The sequence below is a fragment of the Neofelis nebulosa genome, chromosome 2 (genome assembly GCF_028018385.1).
Source record: "Neofelis nebulosa isolate mNeoNeb1 chromosome 2, mNeoNeb1.pri, whole genome shotgun sequence".
NCBI classification, from domain to species: Eukaryota; Metazoa; Chordata; class Mammalia; order Carnivora; family Felidae; genus Neofelis; species Neofelis nebulosa.
The window spans coordinates 157584319-157609820 of record NC_080783.1 but is presented as its reverse complement, the minus strand read 5'-3'; the positions used below and the strand labels follow the sequence as shown (position 1 = coordinate 157609820).

General features: G+C 36.0%; 1 protein-coding gene and 1 non-coding gene across 2 annotated transcripts in view; one reads left to right on the top strand and one right to left on the bottom strand.

Moving 5' to 3' along the window:
- The window catches only part of PIGK (phosphatidylinositol glycan anchor biosynthesis class K), a 125520-nt gene extending 103750 nt beyond the window's left edge, over positions 1–21770 (bottom strand). Inside the window, exons 1-3 of the mRNA XM_058716929.1 lie at positions 21615–21770; positions 18272–18325; positions 11601–11692 (exon numbers count right to left, since the gene is read on the bottom strand). Coding sequence (XP_058572912.1) covers positions 11601–11692; positions 18272–18325; positions 21615–21707 — 239 coding nt within the window. The 5' untranslated portion in view covers positions 21708–21770. The remainder of the gene's footprint in view (positions 1–11600; positions 11693–18271; positions 18326–21614) is intronic.
- Positions 8828–8931, top strand: LOC131505817 (U6 spliceosomal RNA). The gene has a single exon (XR_009258588.1). It is a non-coding gene; the product is annotated as a U6 spliceosomal RNA (small nuclear RNA).
- Positions 21771–25502: the final 3732 nt, after the last annotated feature.

Below are 25502 nucleotides of genomic sequence, written 5' to 3'. Positions count from 1 at the left end.
AAAATAGTAACAGAATAAAATTTTAAATATGTATTTAGAAAATTGTATACATAATTGTAAATTTTTTTTTTAAAGCATTCAAGTGACTTCCCTATATAGAGTACTCTACAACATTCTACACAATGACACAAAGGAAAGAAAGATATATGGGTAGGAAAAAAGGGTACAGAGGACATTAAAGTGTTTTAGGTGGGATTAAAACAAATAGAGAAATGAGAGTGATTAAATATTATGTAGTAGATGTTGTAATGAATCTACAAATGAATACAGTAAATTGGAATTAACAAAGCAGTAAAGACTGAAGGCTGGTTAAAAATTTTGGATTTTCAGAAAGGCAACAGAGAGTCACTGCAGGTTTTTGATCGTGGGAGTGAAAACATGAAAGCAGTGTCTGAGAAAGAATCCTAACAGCTGTGTGTAGGATGATTTGGAGGAAGAAAGAGACTAGAGACAGGGAATAAACAGCTACAAAGCTGTTGAAGTACAGAAACATGTATTATAACTACAAAGCATGATGATGTACAGAAGCATGAAGTATGTGATGCATCAAATAATGATGAAGACAACATAAAAACTATGGAAAATATGTAAATGAGGAAATAGGAGAGGCATTCCTTACATTTAATAAATTAACTATTTTCAGAATACCTCAGTATTACATTCAACATGTAGATATAGATTTTTTAATTTAATAAGGTATTAAATGATCAGTGTGCATGATAATACCAACTTCTATTAGATTGGCATAAGAATAAAATTAGATGGTATCAAAAGAATTCCTTAACTGTAAATGTCACATAAATACTAACTGCTGCAATTTTTTAGGGAGGTGACAGTTGTAATATAATGGAAATGTTCCAACTATAAAGTCAAAAGATCTGAATTCAAATTCTTGTCCTATTATTTAATGCTAACTTTAGTGGACCCTAATCAAGTCATTTAACCATTCTGAGTAACTATTTTTATTTTTTCTCTTCTTTTTTATTCAAGTATAATTAACATACAGTGTCATATTAGTTTCAGTTATACAATATGGTGATTCAACAATTCTATACATTACTCAATGCTCATCATGATTGTGCTCTGGAATCTCCTTCACCTATTTCACCCATCGCCTCACCCCCCTCCCTCTCGCAAACCACCAGTTTGCTCTCTGGTTTTTTGTTGGTCTCTTTTTTTCTTTGTTCATTTATTTGTGTCTTAAATTCCACATATGAGTGAAATCATATGGCATTTGGCTCTCTCTGACTTATTTCACTTAGCATTATACACTTGAAATACTTCCACGTTCCTGCAAACAGCAAGATTTCATTCTTTTTGATGGCTGAGTAATAGCTCTGTGTGTATGTGCGTGTGCATGTTCATGTGTATATATACACCACTTCTTTATCCATTCATCTATGGATGGACACATGGGCTGCTGTTATATCTTGACTACTGTAAACAATGCTGCAATAAACATAAGAGTGCAGATATCTTTTCAAATTAGTATTTTTGTTTTCTTTGGGTAAAAACCCAGTAGTGCAATTACTAGATCATTTGGCAACTCTATTTTTAATTTTTCAAGGAACTTCCATACTGTGTTCCACAGTGACACCAGCTCCCATTCCCACCAACAATGCATAAAGCTTTTCACCACATCCTTGCCAACACTTGTTACTTCTCATGTTTTTTATTTTAGCCACGCTTACAGCTGTGAAGTGATATCTCATTGTTTTGATTTGCATTTCCTTGATGATTAGAGAAGTTGAGTGTCCTTTCATGTGTCTGTTGGCCTTCTGTATGTCTTTTTGGAAAAAAGTCTGTTCATGTCGTCTGCCCATTTTTACATTGGATTATTTGTAATTTGGGGGTTTTTTGGTGTTGAGTTATATGTTTTTTATATATTTTGGATATTAACTCCTTATCAGCTACATCATTTACAAATATCTTCTCCAGTTAATAGGTTGCCTTTTGTTTTGTTGATGTTTCCATCACTGTGCAAAAGCTTTTTATTTTGGTGTAGTCCCAACAGTTTAATTTCACTTTTGTTTCCCTTGCCAAAGGAAGCATAAATTAGAAAAATGTCCCTATATTTGATGTCAAAGAGATTACTGCCTATGTTTTCTTCCAGGAATTTTATGGTTTCAGGTCTCACATCTAGATCTCTAACTGATTTTGAGTTTACTTTTGTGTATGGTGTAAGAAAGTAGTCAATTTTACTCTTTTGCATAGAGCTGTCCAGTCTTCCCAGCACCATATGTTGAAGAGATAGTCTTTTTCCCATTGCATATTCTTGCCTCTTTTGTTGTAAATTAATTGACCACATAACTGTGGGTTTATTTCTGAGATTTCTATTCTGTTCCATTGATCTGTGTCTATTTTTGTGTCAGTTCCATACTGTTTTGATTACTACAGCTGTGTAGTATATCTCAAAACCGGGAATTGTAGTATTTTTGGTTTTGTTCTTTTTCAAGATTGCTTTGGCTAATCGGAATCTTTTGTTGTTCCACATAAATTTTAGGATTATTTTATTATTTCTTTGAAAAATGTTGTTGCATTTTGATAGAGACTGCATTATCTGTGGATTGCTTTGGACATTTTAACAATATTAGTTCTCCCAATCCATGAGCATGGCATATCTTCTCATTTGTTTGTATCACCTTCAATTTCTTTCATCAACATTTTATAATTTTCAGAGTACAAGTCTTTCACATTCTTGGTTAAGTTTATTCCTAGGTATTTTGTTCTTTTTGTTTGATGCAATTATAAATGCAATTATTTTCTTAATTTCTCTTTCTGCCACTTCCTTATTAGTGTATAGAACTACAAGATTTCTGTATATTGATATTGTATCCTGAAATTTTATTACATTCATTTATCAGTGCTAATTTTGTATATAGTATATCATCTGCAAATAGTGAAAGTTTTAATTCTTCTTACCAACTTGGATGGCTTTTATTTCTTTTTCTTGTCTGACTACTGTGGCTAGGTTTTCCAGTACTATATTTAATAAAAGTGGTAAAGGTGGACATTCTTGTCACGTCCCTAATCTTAGAGTAGAAGCTCTGTTTTTCACCACTGAGTACAATGTTAGCCATTGGTTTTCCATACATGGTCTTCATTATGTCCAAGCATGTTCCATCTAAACCTACTCTGTTGAGGATTTTTATCATGAATTGATGTTGTACTTTGTCAAATGCTTTTTCTGCATCTACTGAGATCATATGGTTTTTATCCTTTTTCTTGTCAATGTGATATATCACGTTGATTTGCAAATACTGAACTAGCCTTGCATCCTTGGAATAAATCCCATCTGATTATGGTGAATGATTTTTTTTAATGCATTTTTGGATTCAATTGGCTAATATTTTGTTGAGGAGTTCTACATCTATGTTTATCGTAGATAGCAGACTATAGTGTTCTTTTGTTGTAGTGTTTTTATCTGGTTTTGGTATCAAGGTAATGCTGGCCTCACAGATTGAATTTGGAAGCTTTCCTTTCTCTTCTAATTTTTGGAATAATTTGAAAAGAATAGGTATTAACTTTTCTACATATTTTTTAAGGATTTTATTTTTAAGTAATCTCTACAACCAACATGGAGCTTGAACCCACACCCTTGAGATCAAGAGTTGCACACTGCACCTGAGCCAGCCAGATACCCCTTACCTCTTCTTTAAACATTTGATAGAATTCACTTGTGAAGCCATCTGGGCTTGGACTTTTGTTTGTTGAGAAATTTTTAATTACTGATTTGATTTTGATTGCTAGTAATCTGTTTCTTCAATATTTCTATTCCTTTCTGATTCAGTTCTGGAAGGTTACATATGTCTAAGAATTTATCCATTACTTCCAGGTTGTCCAATTTGTTAGCATATAATTTTTCATAATATTCTAATACTTTGCATTTCTGTGGTGTTGGTTGATTGTGTGTGTGTGTGTGTGTGTGTGTGTGTGTGTGTGTGTGTGTTAAGTAATCTTTACACCCAACACAGGGCTTGAACTCACAATCCTCAGATCAAGAGTCACATTCTCTACCAACTGAGCCGGCCAGGCACCCCTGTGGTGTTGGTTGTTATTTCCCCTCTCTCATTTCTGATTTTGAGTCTTTTTTTTTATTATTATTATGAGTCTGGCTAATCAATTTTGTTGATCTCTTCAGCTCCTGGTTTCATTGATCTGTTCTATTTTGTTTTGTTTTTAGTCTCTGTTTCACTTATTTCTGCTCTCATCTTTATTATTTTCTTCCTTCTACTGGTTCTAGATTCTTTAGGTGCAATGTTAGGTTGTTTGAGATTTTTCTTGCTTGTTGATGTAGGCCTATATTACTATAAACTTCCCTCTTAGAATAGCTTTTGCTGCATCCCAAAGATTTTGGACCACTGTGTTTTCATTTTCATTTGTCTCCATGTATTTTTTTATTTCCTCTTTGATTTCTTGGTTGACCATTTAATCCATATACATTAAAAGTAATTACTGACATTGCCATTTTGTTACTTGTTTTATGGTTGTTTTTGTACTTCTTCTCTGTTCCTTTCTTTTCTTGCTCTCTTCTCTTGTGGTTTGATGGCTTTCTTTAGTGATATGCTTGAATTCTTTTCTCTTTATTTTTTGCATATGTATTATAGGTTTTTGGTTTGTGGTTACCATTGGTTTTTATATAACATCCTATGCAGATAGAGATCTAAATTAAGTTGACAGTTGCTTAAGTTTGAACCCTTTCTAAAAAGCACTAAATTTTTACTCTCCCTCCCGTCATCATATATATATGAGGTCATACTTTACATCCTTTTATTTTGTGAATCCCTTGACTGATTTTTATAGCTATAATTGATTTCACTGCTTTTGTGCTTCAACCTCTGTACTTGTTTTATAAGTGATTAATCCACTACTTTTATTATGTTGGAATTTACCCATAATATTTTTCCTTTCCTAATTTTTTTTACTGAGTAACTATTTTTAATATGTAACGTGAACAAAAAACAATCTCTCATAAAGGCCTCAAGGAATAATGAAATAAGTCATTATAAAACTCCCAATGTAGTATCTGAATTATTGTGTACAGTGAATATGTGTTGCAGTGAGTATGGAGGAGGCCAGAAATATGGGTACGTTTTGTCTGACCTTACTGAGAGAAAGCCACAAGGATTTTCAAAGAGCCATAATAACCGTGCCCTTCTCCAAATTATGTTAATGAGTAACTGTACAAGAAAATCTCTGAAATAACTTATTAACGATCCATCTTTCAAAATGCCCTCTGATGTACAAGATCTAATCCACAGCAGTTTAAAAAGCAACAGTCAAAAGTCATATAACCAATGACTTTAAAACCCACAATAATAGGCAATTCATGATTTTTTTTCTATCTTAGGTTACAGATACATTACCAAAATTCACATTTCTTTTTTTCTTTTTTAATTTTTTACTGTTTATTTATTTTTCAGAGAGACAGAGTGTGAGCAGGGAGAGGCAGAGAGAGAGGGAGACACAGAATCTGAAGCAGACTCCAGGCTTGAGCTGTCAGCACAGAGCCCGATGTAGGGTTCAAACCCACGAGGTGTGAGATCATGACCTGAGCCGAAGTCAGATGCTTAGCCGACTAAGCCACCCAGTCGGCACCCTACCAAAATTTACATTTCTACTTTTACCATTTTTTATTTTAAAAAGGAGTAAAACAGGACAAGGGACCGCCAAAACAGCACATCCCAAGGGAATTTAAATAGTGGTAAGGCAGGGAATAAGTAAAGTTGAAGTTAATTTGTCTTAAGTAAGACCCTTACAGACTTCTATCTGATAGAAAGAAATGAATTTGAAGTTGCCTGGTGAGATCACCCCACCAATGGATCCCTAAAGTAGGAATTAGGGAATAGTTTATAAAATTGACTACAGAGTACTTTTAGCTCAATGCAGTGTAGGAAACAAGACATAAAGGGAATATGAGGGGCACCTGGCTGGCTTAGTCGGTAGAGCATGCAACTCTTGATCTTGGGGTTGTGAGTTCAAGCCCTAAACTGGGTGTAGACATTACTTAAAAAAATAAAATTAAAAAATAAAGGGAATATAAATAAGCAGTTTCATACACATTTCCTTTCTAGCCTAGACCAACCAGGTTTCACTTAGCTAGTAGTCTTTAGCACACTTTTCATTCATTCATTCATCCATTCATTCACTCAGTTCTGTACAATACACTAAAGAAGGCACTCTGAGGAATACAAACAGTATGAGAACCAGCACTGAAGAAATAAGATCAATACATACAAAAAACTGGCATGACAAAAGTATGAATAAAATATTATTTATGAAAAAAGGACCAAGAAAGCTCTAGGGAGTGTATAAATTGAATTTGGGCATAGGAAAACTAGAAAGAGGAAGAAAAGAACTATAGGTGGAATGACCAGTGTAAGGCAGTGACAGAAGCCAATACAGGAACTTACATGAAGGAAGTGGCTGGAGCATAAGGGATGGAAATTAAATTATGAGAATGTCAGATTTGGAACCAGATTGCAAAAGCCTTAAGTACCAGCATAGGGGACTTGAATTTTATTTTGCATAAACTAAGAGTTTCTGAATAAGGGGAGATGAAGAAAAAGGTTTAAATCAGGAATAATTAATAATTATTCCTAATTAAATTAGGAATCTCACATAATGATGAAAATATAGAGTAAAGGGAAAAAATGGAGTCAGAAAAGCTGCTGGATTTATTTATACACATAGTTTATCAGACAGGGACCATTTCAAAAACTCATACCCACCGAATTAGTAGAGCTAAATCATATTTTAAGAAAAATTATTTACACATGTAACTCTACATAAAGTTAATCTTATGCACTCAGCCAAAACGGGGGGGGGGGGGGGGGGGAGCATTAGTATCACCCACCCTAATACTCCATGCATTTAGTCTCCAAGTAAACATGAGATGGGAGATACGACTCTACATCGTCTCTGTCAGTCTCAATCTCCATATGCCTCTTACAGCATGAGCATCATAATTCTACGATTTTTTTAATGTTTATTTTTGAGAGAGAGAGAGAAAGACAGAGACAGAGAGAGAGAGAGAGACAGAGTGTGAGCAGGGGAGGGGCAGAGAGAGAGGGAGACACAGAATGTGAAGCAAGCTCCAGGCTCTGAGCTGTCAGCAAAGTCAAACACGGGGCTCAAGCTCACGAACTGTGAGATCATAACCTGAACTGAAGTCGGACCCTTAACTGACTGAGCCACCCTGGCACCCCATAATTCTACAATTAAGGAGATGTATACTTTCACATAACATATACCCTAATCCTAAGTAAACCATTTTATCAAGTGCTCCACTAAAGAAAAGGAAAACAGTTATCTGCACTAGCACTGGAAGGAAAACTGGCTGTTAGACTTGATGGAATACTATATTGTACTTTATGTGCTATTTCAGAAACTTTCGAGAATAATTTGGCTCAGTTTTGTTTCACATGCTGAATTTAGGATCTAACCTCTGCATAATGCCTTTTCCCTCCCTCATCTTAAGCATATTAAGCATACTAGAGGTAGCAAAACAGAGATTTAGTCCAAAACAATTATTTGAGGGCAGAAAATTTCCCGAAAAAGTGAAATGTTTAAGGAAGTTAAAACCAGGCAAATAAAAACAAAATTTCTGAGGGCAGGTAAGGTTACAGAAAGCATGGACAAAGAACAAAACACCTGTCCTCCATCCTATGAACTTCGCTATGAAAATGATAACATGTCTTTTTATTTGCCCCCACAACCATTAAAATCCCTTACCCTGCGTCAATACTTTAAAATATTATTATAAAATTCCTACAACCTATTTATTAAAATTTCTTTTGTAACAGAGTAATATTTGCTAAAAACTAAACTAACTACAATTTAGGAAACAGAAGTGTTTTTATTTTTGAAGTACAAACTTGTGTGTACTTTGCCTGACTGATAAAATGTTTCCAAGTCACTTGTTTACTTATTCAATACCTACTGAGAACCTACTATGTGTCAGACACTGTGCTAGGCCCTAGAAGTACAAAATGAAATAAAATATAATCCGTAGTCCTTTCAAGGAGTTATAATCTGATGAGGGAGACATACTATAACTGGTATAATCATGTTAGGATAAAAGTATACACAGGATACCACAGAAGCAAAGAAGGGGGTCAGGAAATGCGTTTTTAAAGAAGTATGAATGTGAATTTGGAAGGTCAGGTATAAATTAAATCTGTGCTTCCTAAACTTGATTGTGCATCTGAACCACATCTAGAGCTGATATCTAGGCCTCACTTAAGACTTAGGGAAGTAGAATCACCAGGGGTGGAGCCAAGAAACCTATATTTTTAACCACAAGAGATTCAGAATCACAGCCAGGTTTTGGTAGTAGTGAGCCAGAAGTACTGACAACCATTCGAGGCACAGAGAATGGCTCGGTATGGCCAGAATGTGTGAAGTACAGACAGAAGATCAGAAAGAAATCAGAACAAGAGTAGTGACATCACTAATGTTATGTTTCAAACAGGACCTATGGAATTGATGTGAACTTCCAAAATAAAACGCAATCACCTGTGTCATGTATTTCAGCAAATGACTTGTGACATGAACTAATTTCTTACTGAAGAACATGGGAAAACTAAATACAAATACCCTGCATTTCAAGACAAAGGTAAAATACTGCTTTGAAAAACAAATGAAAAAAAAACAAAAACAAAACAGAGCTCTACTCATAGTATTTATTAAATGTAATGACCACTCATTTTTCTCAGCATGCATACCTGGAAAATGAACAGAAGTCATGATAATATTTTCTTAACTGAAAAATGTTACATACTGTATAAAAATAAATTCAAACTGTAGTTTGAAATTCAAGCTTTAAGTGCTTGCTTCAGCAGCACATAGACTAAAATTGGAATGATACAGAGATTAGCACGGCCCCTGTGCAAGGATGACACACAAATGAAATTCAAGCTTTAAAACTAAAAACTCTTCTTAATGATTTTAAGTTTCTAAACTGTTATAATAATTTGTTACTTTCTAAAGAATTTACTTAGAAATATCTTTTTTTTTTTAGTCTATTTATTTATTTTGAGAGAGAGAAAGCAGGGGAGGGGTGAAAGAGAGAGAGAGAGAGAGAGAGAGAGAGAGAGAGAGAGAGAATCCCAAGCAGGCTCTGCTGACAGCATGAAGCCCAACATGGGGCTCAATCCCACCACCTGTAAGATCATAACCTGAGCCAAAATCAAGAGTCAGATGCTTAACTGAGTGAGACACCCAAGCACCACAGAAATATCTTCATATTTAATTCCAGGTAGGAGTAAAGTAAGATAAGTCATTAATAAGAGGAATATTCCCCATAACTAAGAATCCTCATCATAAATAGGCTAAAAGCCAAATTGAATATTGTATATTAATCTGTTTATAAAATAATAAATGGTTTAAGTCCTCAATTCATTCCCCCAAAAAGACATCATAAACAGAGGTAGATATGTAATCATGTGAAACAGGAACAAGATTTTAAATTAAAAAAATTTTTTTAACATTTATTCATTTTTGAGAGACAGAATGCAAGTAGGGGAGGGGCAGAGAGAGAGGGAGGCACAGAATCAGAAGCAGGCTCCAGGCTCCGAGCTGTCAACAGAGAGCCCAACACAGGGCTCAAACTCACGAACTGCAAGATCATGACCTGAGCTGAAGTCGGATGCTTAACCGACTGAGCCACGCAGGCACCCCGTGAAACAGGAACAAGCCTTTAAAGAACATCCTTCAGAAACCCAGGCACAAACCTACCAATTATAGTATATAAAACACATCTTACAGTTATATTCTATTTTTTAAAAGTCCTTCTAAATCTTACTTGGACCATTTAAACATATCATAATAACCTAGAGACCAGACAAAGATTCATTTATCAAAGTGATAACTATTGCCAAACTATGCATAGTAACTCCTGGAGGAGCACACAGGGCATAGAGGCAACAGCAGTCAAAGCCAAAGGACTAACCACATAGCCCTATTAGAGGAGAACCAATTAATAAATTATAATTGGCTAATTACAAGAATAATATAGCAAACCATTCTTTCTCAGACTTAATGTACTTTTTTAAATGGTAATACTATCGAGTTGCCTTAATTTTCAGATGAAATACAGGAATTAAATTATACTTTTTGCCAGCTTCTTAGGCTAACATGATCTATTTACAGACAATGTACTCTATCTTTGTTTCCTGAGTCACTCACTGCTTCCTTTTTGCTCCTGCAGCACTTTGCATGTATCTCTATTTGCTTTTCATTGCAAGTATCGGAATCTTGCAAAGATGGTACTATTATCATCATGGAATAGCTGAAGAAACAGGCTTAGCATGATGAAGTCACTTAACGAAAATCACCACTAACCCCAGATATCAAATTCAGATCTGTCTGGGTGCAAAACTCTTTCTATACTGCTTCAAAGGTAGAAAGGTACACAGGACTAAATAAATCAAACCCAAATAACTGAATTGATTGCAGTTCCTTCTATAACTAGTAGAAGCTATTGGTGGTAGCAGAAACAGCTCTATCATATCTGACAGATGAAATGTAGAGAAGAACGTGTATCTGAGTGTGGAGGCGCAGGGTTTTGCCTGGTATCTGAACTACCTCATATAATTAGGAAATACTGTACCTCACTTTATGAGTCTTTATAGAAGGCAGGGTCCATCTCCATTTATAGAAGCTAACAATGCCATACAGTCATTCTTCCTGTCACCTCATCAGCATGAACACAGGCACTTAATCCATGCTCTGCCAATATGACATTTCTGCCAAGAACTCGACATTAAAAGCTAGAGATAGTAACAACCTAGGACAGGAAAGGTTGGATTTTAGCAGCAGACAGCAGCGGCAACGTTACGTTTCCAAAGGTAATGGTAGCAGCTATGCAGTAGCTGAGTCTAGCCAGCAATTTGTGGCAGCAGTATTGTCACTGTTTTTTTTTGTTTCGTTTTGTTTTTTAAAGTTTATTTATTTATTTTGAGACAGGTAGAGGCCATGCAAGTGGGAGAGGGACACAGAGAGAGGGAGACAGCGAATCCCAAGCAGGCTCCATACTGTCAACATGGAGCCCAATGCAGGGCTCAAACTCACAAACCTGTGAGATTATGACCTGAGCCAAAACCAAGAGTCAGATGCTTAACCAACTGAGTCACCCCGCCGTCCCATTACTGGATGGTTTTATGCCATGATTTCCAGATGTCTTTTCTGCTCCCTAGCCTAACATGTTCCTGACTTACAGCTACATACAACCTTCTCAGCAATTTGGTGAACTCATCAATATGATTTCAGTAAATTACTTTTCTACTTGAATTAGTCAAAATTGTCTTCTGTTGCCTACAATTTAAAAACCCAGACTAAAGCATTTAATAATAAATGAAACTAAACAATTATACTTTATCAAATCTTTTTACCTTAGTATTGATTGTTGTTTTATATAATTTGCCATTATGATCTTAAGTAACAGCTCTTTATAAATGATGGTATGCTCTAACAACATAAAAAAATACTTCAGGTTTCTTTACCTTTTCCAAAGCAACACAAAAATGCAAAAATGGTAACAATTGTCCAAGGGTAATTTTCACTGAGGTTCAGAGTTAAGCTTTATTAAGAATTCTTACCTGTCAGGGATACCTAGCCTCTTGACACTTCTATAAACAGAAAGAGTATTTGCAACATGTCGATAATTAAACCAGAACCGGGATGTACACACCTAAAGAATTAAAAGAAACATATTATTATGAATCAAAATAAGCCACTGGGTTACAGAATTATTTCTCTTTAAGTAGGATTCAGAGATGCCTAAAAAAAGAATGTATCATAACTTAGGCTTACAAACAGCAAAGCATATAAATAATTGTCAATAAAACCAATCCCTCTAAAGAGAAGTCTTTCATAACTGCTATTAAATAAAAAGACCATTCAGTTCAAGAGAAAACAAATCTGGGGAGCCTGGGTGGCGCAGTCGGTTAAGCGTCCGACTTCACGATCTCGCGGTCCGTGAGTTCGAGCCCCGCGTCAGGCTCTGGGCCGATGGCTCGGAGCCTGGAGCCTGTTTCCGATTCTGTGTCTCCCTCTCTCTCTGCCCCTCCCCCGTTCATGCTCTGTCTCTCTCTGTCCCAAAAATAAATAAAAAACGTTGGAAAAAAAAAAAAAAAAGAGAAAACAAATCTTTGGGTGATTTAATTAAGTACCGAATCAACTTAGTTACTCGCAATTTATGTGATTCTATAATGTTCCTATGTCTAAAAGGTTAAATTCTTTACAATCAGAGGCAATGTCCATAATCTCTTCACAGAATAGGAAAGAAAATTAACTATCTTGGGTTATATAATATTCCTTTCACTCTGAATTGCTGCCTATTTTTAGTTATGAAAAATGTTAGACAACATACAAAACAATTTTATATGCATATAAGAGAATACATCATAAAGAAGTGGTTGAACTGAACAGATAACGAGAAACAATCCAAACAAGTTTTACCTTAAAAAAAAAAAACAAAAACTGGGGGTGCCTGGGTGGCTCAGTCAGTTATACGTCCGACTTCAGTTCAGGTCATAATCTCGCAGTCTTGTGAGCACGAGCCCCACGTCGGGCTCTGTGCTGACAGCTCAGAGCCCAGAGCCTGCTTCAGATACTGTGTCTCCTTCTCTTGGTCCTTCTCCCACTTGCTATTTCTCTCTCTCAAAAATAAAACATTAAAAAAAATAAACTGATTCCTAAAAATGATATCAACGGTACTAGAAAAATCTAATGCCATGTCTCAAAAATCAGTTCTCTTGAAAATCCATTCCAAAGGAAGCATACCTACCCCCAAGCTCCCACCCTACCTCCGACCACATGCCTCTGCGATTAGTAGGTATAATGACAGCTTTGAGAATAGCATAAATGTTCCTGCCCCTGCAAACAGAAAGGAACCTCAAGATTTTTTTTATTAAAACAAATTTCAACCTGGAATCCAGTAAGGAAATGACTAAAATTTTTGACTACATTAAAATGTAAAATTCCATGTGTCAAAAATACCATAAAGTCCTAACTGAAACGAAAAACATTTCGGCTCAGGTCATGATTTCATGGTTCGTGGGTTCAAGCCCCATGTCGGGCTCTGTGCTAACAGCTCAGAACCTAGAGCCTGCTTTGGATTCTGTCTCCCTCTCTCTCTCTCTCTCTCTCTGCCCCTCCCCTGCACTCTCTCTCTGTCAAAAATAAATAAATGTAAAAAAAAATTTTTTTTTTAACTTGAATTAACTATAGCTCAAGAAAAAGTGAACATCCCAATTTTGAAAAATGGGAAAAGGAGAGCAAAACATTTCATAGTAAAGGTATTCAAAATGGACATTATAACTCTTAGAGATGCTCAACTTTTATCATAATTTTAAAAACATAAGCTGAATTGATAAGTAAAAGTCCATGACAATGCATGGTATTGGCTATTGTGAGGGGAAATGAATAACTCATATCCTACTGTTGAGAATGCAAACTAAAATAACTGTTCTAAGAGGGTAATTTGCAACATATATCAAGTTTGAATATTTATCTTTTTTTAAAAAATGTTTTGTTTTTTTTTTTTTTAATTTTTTTTCAACGTTTTTTATTTATTTCTGGGACAGAGAGAGACAGAGCATGAACGGGGGAGGGGCAGAGAGAGAGGGAGACACAGAATCGGAAACAGGCTCCAGGCTCCGAGCCATCAGCCCAGAGCCTGACGCGGGGCTCAAACTCACGGACCGCGAGATCGTGACCTGGCTGAAGTCAGACGCTTAACCGACTGCGCCATCCAGGCGCCCCAAAAAATGTTTATTTTTGAGAGAGAAGGGTAAGCAGGGGAGGGGCAGTAAGAGAGGGGGTCAGAGGATCCCAAGCAGGCTCTGTGATCAACAGAGAGTCCTATGTGGGGCCAGAATTCACGAACCATGAGAACATGACCTGAGCTGAAGTCAGATGCTCAACCAACTGGGCTAGCAGGCACCCAAAATATTTACCTTTTGATTTAGCTTATGTAAGCACGCAAAAATATGTACTCAAGAATTTTCACTATGACATTGCCTATTCTAGCAAATATTGAAATCAAAAATCTAGAAACAAAATCACTACCCATTAGTAGCAAGAGATCAAATACATATTCCCTAACTTGAGCAGAAATAGTTTAAATAATTTATATCTGCATTAGTCATAATAAACACCACTATATTCAGTGCATTTTACCATACCCAAAAGGCTTTTTTCAGCTATTATAGTATTTAATGAGCATAAACCTAAGAAACTGTCCTCGTTTTCACCAGCAAGTTATTAAACATGAAATTAAGGTGGCAAAAGAGAAGGGACCAGGTAATACCAACTTAATGTAAATTATTCATATTCTCAAAATGAGATACCAAAAAAAAAAAAAAAAAAAAAGCCAGTGGTAAAAGAGCAAGGGATATGATCCATTAGTCTTTTGAAAAGGACAGAGAGGTAGACATAAATGTAATAATATGCACTGGAAATTTCTAAAAGAATACACAAGAAAATGATAATAGCGATCATGGAGAATAAAAATGGGAGTAAGAGGGGTACAATGATTTTTCAGTTTACACCCTTCCTCATTGTTTGTACTTTTTTTAAACCATGGGTCAGGATTATCATTATAACATTTTTTTATTTTTTTTAATTTTTTTTTCAACGTTTTTTATTTATTTTTGGGACAGAGAGAGACAGAGCATGAACGGGGGAGGGGCAGAGAGAGAGGGAGACACAGAATCGGAAACAGGCTCCAGGCTCCGAGCCATCAGCCCAGAGCCCGACGCGGGGCTCGAACTCACAGACCGCGAGATGGTGACCTGGCTGAAGTTGGACGCTTAACCGAATGCGCCACCCAGGCGCCCCCATAACATTTTTTTATTAAACAGAAGCAAAAATAATTTACTCAAAGCAGGTCTTGAAAATAAAATGGAATCCAATTTTCCTTGTATTTCCCTCTGGTGGCAAAAGTTTCTCAGTCATAGTATAAGGCCAAAGGGGCATTCCATTTACCTCTGATCATTTAGTCAAGACTAAAAACAAATTAACTCAAACTGGTAGAGGAAAACATATGTATTTTTAAAATATGAATGATGTACCACTGAAAAAAATGCATGCTTAGTACTTTCAACTTGACTCTGGTCAAATTTCATGATTTTCCATTTAATATATGTGCTGCCGAAGCGAGCACAATGATTTTCCATTTAAGAAAGCACAATTCAGGGCGCTTGGATGACTCAGTCAGTTGAGCATCCAACTCTTGATTTTTGACTCAGGTCATGATCTCTCAGTTCATGGGTTCAAACCCTGCATTGGGCTCTGAGCTGACAGCACAGAGCCTGCTTGGCATTCTTTCTCTCTCTCTCTCTCTCTCTCTCTCTCTCTCTCTCTCTGTCCCTCCCCCCTCTCTCAATAAATAAACATTAAAAAAAAGGAAAGCACAATTCATTGAAGTCTCACTTTACTAAGTCTGAGTGAATGTGTGAAATATCGCACACAACGTGAAACTGCAATTGTTGTGAAATGCTCTGTAATAATTCTGTCATTCTCTATTTCTCATCTGAGACCCAAGTTAGTGCAATTGAAAAGGGGCTCACAGAGGTCTCCCAGACAAGGAAAGCCTCCATGTGTGTGCAGTATAAGCTAATAGGTTCATATTCTAAAGGATGAGCCCTTTGGCAATTAGTTGTCTACACATAGGCAGTTATTCTCTTTTTAAAGAATTCCCATGGAAAGACTAGTCACTGAAGAGCCCTTGGTTTCCTGTAGGGCAAGTTATCCTCTCAAATTGGTAGATCATGGCCTGCCTCCTGCTAAGTTTTCCCCTCTTTTAAGTGGTCACCAAAAACCTGTTTCCTCATCTTAATCAGCTTTTGTTCAATTCTTTCATAAAATCTCTTGTGAGGGATAGTATAGAGGAGGTGTTCTTTCTTGGAGAACAATAAAATAACCCATAAACCCACATTAGGCTGTCCCATTTAATCACAATACAATTATGTATAGCAACTATAATCACTTTTATTTACTTTTAGCAACCTGTAGATAATTACATACTTTAATGAAATTATTCTCAAACTTAGAAGGCCCCAGACATTAAGAGTCTTCCTTTGGCCTTAGTAAAGGTAATTATAATCTTACATGTTTGTCCTGCATTTCAGTTGAATTCCTCCACCCACCTCCTTTACACTTCATCTGAAATCCCACAATTCATGGTTCTCAGTTTTCCTCCTGTCCCAACATTGAGTTACTGGCTTTGAAATGCAGTACTGTTATCTGCCCCCCACTTCCTTTTTCACAAAAATTTGCTTCCTTTCTTGCCTCTCTATTTCCTCATTGTTTCTTTCAGTCAACTCTTCTATACATTTTTTTTCATTAAATCAAATTTATTCTATCTTCTAATCATATAAATGTCATTAAATAAATCCCCCCCCAGAGAAACTACTATCCAAATACTTTCCAAATACAGGAAAAACAAAATTGATTATGTGTATTCTATTTTTTGTTTTTTATTTTTTTAGAGAGAAAGAGAGTGAGGGCCAGGAAGAGGGGCAGATGGGGGGGGGGGGAGAGGGGGAGAGAGGGAGAGAGAGAGAGAGAGAGAGAGAGAGAATGAATGAATCCCAAGCAGGCTCCACACTCCGTACAGACCCTGACACACAGCTCAATCCCATGATGCTGGGATTATGACCTGAGCTGAAATCAAGAGTTGAACCCTCAACCAACTGAGCCACCCAGGCACCCATACAAGTCTTCTGTTAGGAAAATTAAAAATACAAATTTATAAATCCAGATAAATTAAGATGGTAATTCACACCAAGAAAAATAAAAAGGACAAAAAAGAAAAATAGGCCAATAAACAAACCTTACTAAGAATCAAAACAATTCAAATTAAAACAATTTAATTTGTTACCCAGCAATCAAAGAGAAAAGGCAAAAGTTAATAATACAGAGTTGTCTTGGGATTAGAAAAAAAGAGGTAAAGCACTTCTGAAGAGCAATTACGTTCTATAACTTCCTAGCCTTATGGCTTAGGAATTTATCCTAAAGAGAAAATCAGTCAAGTTCACAAAGGTGTATGTATAAGGCTACCCAAGATAGCCTTGTTTAAAATAAAACTTTAGAATCTAAATGCTCATGAACTAGAGATTCTGTTACATTAAAATAGAAAATATTTATTTTCTTTTCTAATAATATTCTATTACTAAAATAGAAAATAATACAGCCTTTGGAAATGATTACGCATCTCTTTATTGGCAGGGAAAGATCTCCAAGATATACTGCTACTAGGTTGCAAAATAGCAGTGATAAGATGACCCCTGTAACTTAAAATCATTTATCTTTATGCTTATATTTGAAGGGAAAGAAGGTTAGAAGAATTCCATCAAAATGTTAATGCCAGCATGTGTGGGACTTGAAGGTATTTTCTCTGTCTTCCCTGTTTTTCAAATTAAGATTCACATAACATAAAAGTAATCTTTTTTTTCTTTTCTCTCTTTTTTGTTTTGTTTTTTGTTTTTAGAGATAGAGTGTAAGCAGGGGAGAGGAGCAGAATGAGAGAGAGAGAGAGAGAGAGAGAGAGAGAGAGAGAGAGAGAGAGAGAGAGAATGAATCTCAAGCAGGCTCCATGCTCAGGGCAGAGCCCAATGAGGGGCTTGATCCCAGGGTTGTGGTCAGGGATCATGACCTGAGCCAAAATCAAGAGTCAGATGCTCACTGACTGAGCCACCTAAGTGCTCCTAATCTGTCCTCTTCTAAACTTTTCTGTATAATTTGAATTTTCTACAATGATTATTTAGTTTTCTAGACAAAAAAAAAAAAAAAAAAAAAAAAAGATAACTAAAAAAATAACCTAAGTAGAGAGTATCTAATATTACAGATAAGAAATACAGTGGTATCCAGCTGGCTCAGGAGGTAGACTTTCCAACACTTGATCTCAGAGTCATGAGTTCAAGCCCCACACTGGGCATGGAGCCTACTTCAAAAAAAAAAAAAAAAAAAAAAAAAAGGAAAAAGAAATACAATTACTACTTTCCATTATTAAAATGATTCTATATTTTATAAAATATTTCCTTTAACAATAGTATTTAATTTATTCTTATATTTATTTACACATCACCACTTGACAATATATTGAAGGCATAGAATATTACTAGTTGACACAGTCAACTTAAAATATAGCCAAATCAAAATAAGGATTTTTTTATAAGATATGAGAAAATAAAAACTCTTTTTCAAAAATCTGATTCACAAAATTTCTCAGACACGTATCTAATGTGAATAGCTACATACTTACCAAAACAGCCCAGTTGTTTGTATGCCCACTTCTAAAGAACTGTTCTGTTTGATCCTACAAGTCAAATAATAGCAAATATATTAGAAAAGCCACATTTCTGAGAATAAAAGTTAAGATTCATGAAGTCTTTACAGTTACAATGACAGTAAATTATCATTATGCAAATTTATAAAGGTTCTAGTATTTGACCTTATGAAGGACAAAAAGTTTCATTTTTTTTGTTGGGGGCATTGTGGAGGGAGTTGCTTGTTTTTAAACAATGTATCTCGAACACAACCAGCTCTTCCTTATTCCTCAGCTTCTAGTTTTTCAATTCAGTCTTCAAATTGTGAATGACTTATTTACATGCCTTGATTATACACTTAATAATTAATACGCTTCTTGTTGAAGTTTCATTAATTATTTCCTCCTATTCTGTACTGGATGCTTCCAATTACTTTATATGAACACATCTGATTGAGTACATTCTCTAGCATGCTGCCATGTACCATTTCACTAATCTGTTAAAGTCTGAACTATATTTGCCATTGTGGAACATTAAAAACCTCAATATCCAATAATATCCAGATACTTAAGGAACACTATGTTTATATATATTAAAATAATAGTGAATATAAACCTTAATGACCCCAGATCTACTACCAACCAGTATTAATTACTAAAAGAGTCATACTTCCTGGATTCAAATCTGGGCCCTATTATTTACAAGCTGCAAAAGCTTAGGAAAGCTTCTCTGTGCTCATAGTAATATTACCTGACACACAGAAGGTAGGAATGGTGACTGGAACATAGAAATTGCATAACTAACTTTAGCTGTTCTAATTTTCAGCTGGCAAGAAAACTGCAGGGAGAATAAAATATATTCACTCAAATGTGTCATACACACACACACACACACACACACACACACACTTTTTTTTAAACCTTTCTCAACAGCTGCCTAGATGCTAAAGAAAAAATGTGCTACAATGGATTAAAGCATTAGTTTAAAAATTTGAAGATGTGGGCTTTAGCCCAGGTCCTATCCCTCACATGGCTGTGAGACTGGGGTAAGTCACTTAGCTCTTTAGACTTGACTGTCCTCATGTAGAAAGTAAGAGTTGACCCAATAATCTCAAATGTCCCTTCTAGCTGAAAATTCTTACATTATTGAGACTTTAGTGAAAATTTTGTTATGGCAAAACTCTTTTGTGATTGTTTAGACAATATAGGCACTGCAAAGTTATTCATTCTACATATGAGTGGAGCACCTATCATGTGCCATGTACATGTAATGTATAGTGATATAAAAAATCACTAAATAACATGCTGCTTTCTCTGAAGAATCCCAGAGTTCAATAAGAAAGCATGCAAACACATTACACTGCAATGTAACATTCATTCATTCATTCATTCATCACATTCATTGGGTGCCATGTGCCAGCCACTGTCCTGAACGCTCACAATACAATGATGGGCAAAAATAGTCATCATACTTGCCTTCAAAGAGGTTACTATCCAATCTGATAGACACACATTAAGCAGATGAGGGCAAACTATGAATTCTACCAAGATAAGATACACAGTATCATGAAAGAGTACAGTAGACCCTAGAGAGACCTGACCTGACCTGATTTGGGGGGGTGGGAAGTGAGAAGGCGTCAGGGAAGTTTCCCCTAGAGAAGTGACATTTAGGTGAGGACCCAAAAGATGAAGAGAAGAGGGCAGATAATTCCAGACAGAAGGAACATACACCCTAATGGCAGAAAGGAACCTAAAGGCTTTTAGAAACTGAAAGATTAGCACTACTAGAAGTCTGTGAAAGAGAAAGAGAGGATAAATGTTTCTTTATCCTAAAAGAAACATTAAGGTGTTTATGGATACATGATCCGAGTTGCATTTTTAAAAATTACTCTGGCTGCAGCTTAGAAAACAGACTGGAAGGAAGAAAGACTTGAGCCAGGCCAGTTAGGGAGCTATTGTACTTTTAAGTGAAAGATGATGGAATAATAGATATTATAAAGCATATATGGATTATAACAGGTAAGTGCTATATTAGCTAAGTGTACAAATTACAACAGTATAAACAAAGATAAGGGATAAGGAAAGGCTCTACAGAAGTTATGCTTCTACTTCATCTTAGTAAATGGACAGAATAAACAAGAGGTTATAAAACATGGTAATGTGAAAAAGCACAGCAACAATATAACCACAAAAAAGTAATAGTAATGTTATCCAAAATGAAGTACACACGATAATCCATTAGAATAAAGGAGGAAAATAGTGGAACTTCTTTTTATATTTGTAGTATATTAAAAAATGCCTTATAAATATTGAATATATAGATTAGTAGTAATTCATGGATATAGACAGAGGGTGCATTCTTTGTGTCTTTTTCAACTGGGGAGGTATGTATTCAAAACGTTTATAATCCACTGGTCTAAACTCAGGACACTTAAATGGTGGAAAGAATGGGGTCCAATAAGAAGACCACAAAAGTGAGCAGAGACCAGATCATGATGTTTAGACTTTCCTCCGGAAAACACTGGAAGGATTAAATCAGAAGAACAACCCCATTATATCTGCATTTTATGAAGACTAATTTAACATCTAAGTGAGGGCCTTTGGAAGCCTGAGGGAAACAAGATCGTTGTTGCAATAGTCTAGGCAAGAAATGGCCAGGGCCTGCATTAAGCCAGTGGAACTGGAAAGATGAAAGCAATTTTTAAAGCTCACAACGTAGAATTTAGTGTTAATCAAAATGTGGGATAAAAAGAGGGGGGTTATTTTAAAAAAATCAAAACACGTTTCTGACTTAGTAGCTATCCCATAGGATGTGGGCTAGGCAGAAGATGAAACTTTGGACACAGATTTTCAAATGTGTGCTATCTCGGCCCCTTAGCCAACAGGATATGCAAGTCTGACAACGATACCACAGATCTAGACTGTAGAACTGGCCTCAAGTATTGACAGAGAACTAGGGAGAGCAAAAGTTTTATAAAAGGCCAGAATTCCTGTGAGCCAAAAATAAAACACCGTACCCATGTGACTCCTGTCAAAGGGGAGCGTTGTAGTTTAATAGGAAAGTAGGTGCTCCACTCCTGTGCTTTCATTTCAACTGCTAGGGACCACACACTCGTCGGAGCAATGGATCAGGCCCTCCTCCGTCTCCTAAGATTTGATTCTTTAAATTCGTCGTTTTAAAAGGGCGAAACAGACCGACACCCTCCCCACAGCCCAGTCAGCCTAGTAAGAGGCTGATGCTTCCCTCTGCTGCTGCTGAGTCGGGTATCTGTTGGTGCGCTCACAGCCACAACGCAGCTATCCTCCCAGGGCCCTGTCGCTCGGAGGGCCTGATTCCTACCTCGATCTGACTAGCGGCCAAGCTTTCGAAGGACAAGAGCAACAACCCTGCCAGGGCAGTCAAACACTTGCGAAGAAAGCAGGAGGCCACCATGTTTCCCGGCTTCCGCCGCCCGCACCTGGAGAGGCGGAGCGAGTGCCGTAAAGCAGCGCCGCGGGTTTTTGCATGCCTTCTTTTTCTTTTTGCGACGCCAGCCCCACCTCCTTGATGCCGGCCCCTCCCTGGCCCTTAATAAACAGCGCTGGCACAGAGTTCAAGTTTCCGGGTTGCTGGGGCAGAGTTGATAGAAGAATTTGATCCTTTATTTTTAACTGCATTTTCCGTTTTTGTATTATAAAATAGATATAACATTTAAAAATTGCCTGAAAAGTGAAAGAGGAAAATCTGTGATCCCATAAACTTTAAGAAGCTATTTCCTATTCTGCATAGTGCTGCCAATTCTTTGAATAAATGAAGGAGGATGTGGTGGGAAGAGCAAGCATTTGGGCACAAAAAGATGATTAATTGTATTAATCGGTAACATGGGTGGGTGCTGTAATTAACAGACTTGAGGTCTATTACTTATTAAAAGCTTGAACATGGAGAAATTGTTTATGTTGTTTCTTCTGTAATTATGGAGCCAAAATTTACTTCAAAGAGGATCTGAGGATTTGATAAGATCATGTGTATTTATTTGTTCCATTGTGTTCATTGTATGCATTCAGTTTTAAATTATTTTCATCTAGTATCACATAAACATTTATGCTGCTTCATGATCTTTATAATTTTAACATTTAATGGGAACTTGGAATTTCACCCCTTACTGGTGCTTCTGACAAGTAATTTCCCCTCTATTGGACAATACAAAGTTTCCATGTTTTACTATAAAAGTAATATTATAAAGCATACCTTCGTGCATTTGACTTTTCACATTTGTTGAATTCTTTTTTTTTTAAGTTTATTTATTTTGAAAGACAGAGAGAGAGTGGGGTAGGGACAGAGAGAGGGGGAGAGAGAGAATCCCAAGCAGGATCCACACTGTCAGCACAGAATCTGATGGTGGGTCTCAAACTCACCAACCGTTATATAATGACAGCTGAAATCAAGAATCCACGCTTAACCAACTGAGCCACCCAGGCACCTCTGTTGAAGTACTTTCTTTGGATAATTTTCCTAGAACAGGAATTTTAAGTCAAAATATACAAAAATTTTAGTGCCCATCAATAATGTTGCTTTCCAAAGAGTACAGACTGGCAGTACCAACAAAATACAACCTAACACCAAATTATACCATTTTTTCCCTCTAAATTCCTAGTTTTAAAATGTTACCTCAAGGTTATTATACTTCTAATTCTTTGATTGCTATCAAGATCCGATGTCTTTCCTTGTGTTTATAAACTATCTTATGTCCTCTGATGTAAATTTTCTGTTCACAGCCTTGTTTTACACACAAATTTGAATATATTTATAAAGCAGTGACATTAACCCTTGCCGTATTTTATGCTATTGCTTTTCCCAGCCTCTTGTCTCTCTTTCCATTCATTTCTTTTGCTATTGTAGTTTGTGAGATGGTTAATGTTAGGTAGTCAAATTTCAGGTTTTCGCTTGTAAAGCCAAGAAACTTAGCATACTACCAGAATGTCTTACACCTGAAATGTCATAAGTTCATTCAGTTCTCAAATCAAGTTTTATTTTCTTTTGATTTTATATTTAACTTTTTAATTATCTGGAATATACTTTAGTATATGCTACAAGACGTTATCTAAGTTATCTATTGCTGCATAACAAACCACCCAAAACTTTGTAGTGTGTCCATAGCTAGAGGCAAAAGGGTATAGAAATGGAGACATGATTCTGGGAATCCATTGCTGTAATGATCTACTACTTTTATCAAAATTGGTATTCCATGATCCAACAGAATTTTCTGCATAATGCTTACCTTACTCATTGACTCATAATAATTCTTTAATTAAACACTTGTAAGAAATACAGTATTTATTTTTTTATCTTTATTTATTTTTGAGAGAGAGAGAGAGAGAGAGAGAGAGCAAGTGGGGGAGGAACAAAGAGAGAGGGAGACAAAGAATCCGAAGCAGGCTCCAGGCTCTGAACTGTCAGCACAGAGCCTGATGCAGGGCTCGAACCCACCAACTGGGAAATCATGACCTGAGCCCAAATCAGATGCTCAACCTACTGAGCCACCCAAGCACCCCAGAAATACAGTACTTCTGACCTTTCTGTTCTCTTCAATTAAAATATATGTTTTTTGGGGGGCTAGTACCATGTTATTTTAATCATTGTGTTGCAGGATTCTTTACCTCACTCAATACCTGGGATTCATTGTCTCACCACTTCGAAGAATGAAGAAGAGGACACAAAATGAGCAGCAGGCAAAAATTTATTAGAGTATAAGATTAGAAAGTAAGAATAGTATGAAAACTCTCCTTACAGAAAAGGGGCATTTGAAAGTGAATGCCCGCAAATATAGATAAGGGTCTTTATTTTGTAAGGTTCTGCTCAACTTCTCCTTCCCTTCCCCCTTGTTCCTTCTCAGGTTATACCCTTAATTGGCTTGATAACTAGGTGCTAGGTTGTCCATTCTTGATTGGCTCAATTCCATTGTGTGAGGAGTCAGACTACGGTCATACTATCTCTCATATGACATAAGTTTTATGGTTTACTTATTTTAGTTAAGTATTTTGGTTCTCAAATTCCTGAGGGGAACCTGAGGAGGAGTAGTAGTGTCTGTTACATTCTCAAGAGGAACCTTATGTTCAAGGGGGTTTGCTGTGGTCAGATGCTCCCAGCATTGTTCCAAAATATGTGGTTTTTTCCTCACCCAGGGACCTCAGGTCCTAATCTTTCCCTCTCTGCCTATTTTATCCTATCTTTCCCTATTATAATTGTTGCTTTTAATATGTTTTGATATTTGGCCATTATGGCTAGCCATTTCACTGTATTTAATTTTTCACAAAATTCTTTGATGATTTCACCTGGTAATTTTCCAGGTGAATTTTATAATAATTTTTTCAAGGTATAAAAAAATAATACTATTTGGATTTTTAATGGGGCTATAAAAAACCTGTTAATAATTTGAGAGAGGCTGACATCTTTATCATATTTAGTCCTTCATCCTGGAATATGGAACTCACATTTATTTGTGTTTCCTTTTTTGAATTTCTTAGCAGAACTATAAGCCAGAGATACCTAATTTAAGCTACCTGTTAACATTTGCTGTTATTCTCAATGGATTTTTTTTCATTATATAAGAAATAAATATACAATAATTATAAATAGGTAATATCTATAATATTATGTTTTCTAATCAGTTATTGCTGATAGGCAGATAATATTTTCTGTGCAAGTACTATTTTATTATTTTAATAAGAATTATTTAATTATTTAAATCATTAAAATTACTTAAAACTTGTTTGACAGATTGTTTTGGCTTTTCTATTTTTTTTAATAATGCTATGTTATCCTCAAATTACCTTTTTGTCTCTTCCTTTGCAATATTATGTCTTGTATTTCTTTTTCACAGCTTATATTACAGCTGAATACTAAGAATGTTGATAGCAAGATTTTCTTGTTTCATTTTTGTTTTAAAAGGAGGTGCAGAGACTGATAATTAAGACAAACAGGAAAAATCCTTCTTTCTTGGCTTTTGCCCCTTGAATTAAGCTTATTGCCCAGGTAGCTTGTACATTGCTTTATTTAGCTGGAATAAAATCAGCATTGCATTAAACACACACGCACACGTGCACGCACACACATACACACACACACAACTACGATACTGTGTTGTATATTTGAAAGTTGTTGAGAGAATAGATCTTGAAAGTTTTCACCACTAGGAAAAAACTATACACCTAAATATATAACAGTGTTATGTCAATTATATCTCTGTTT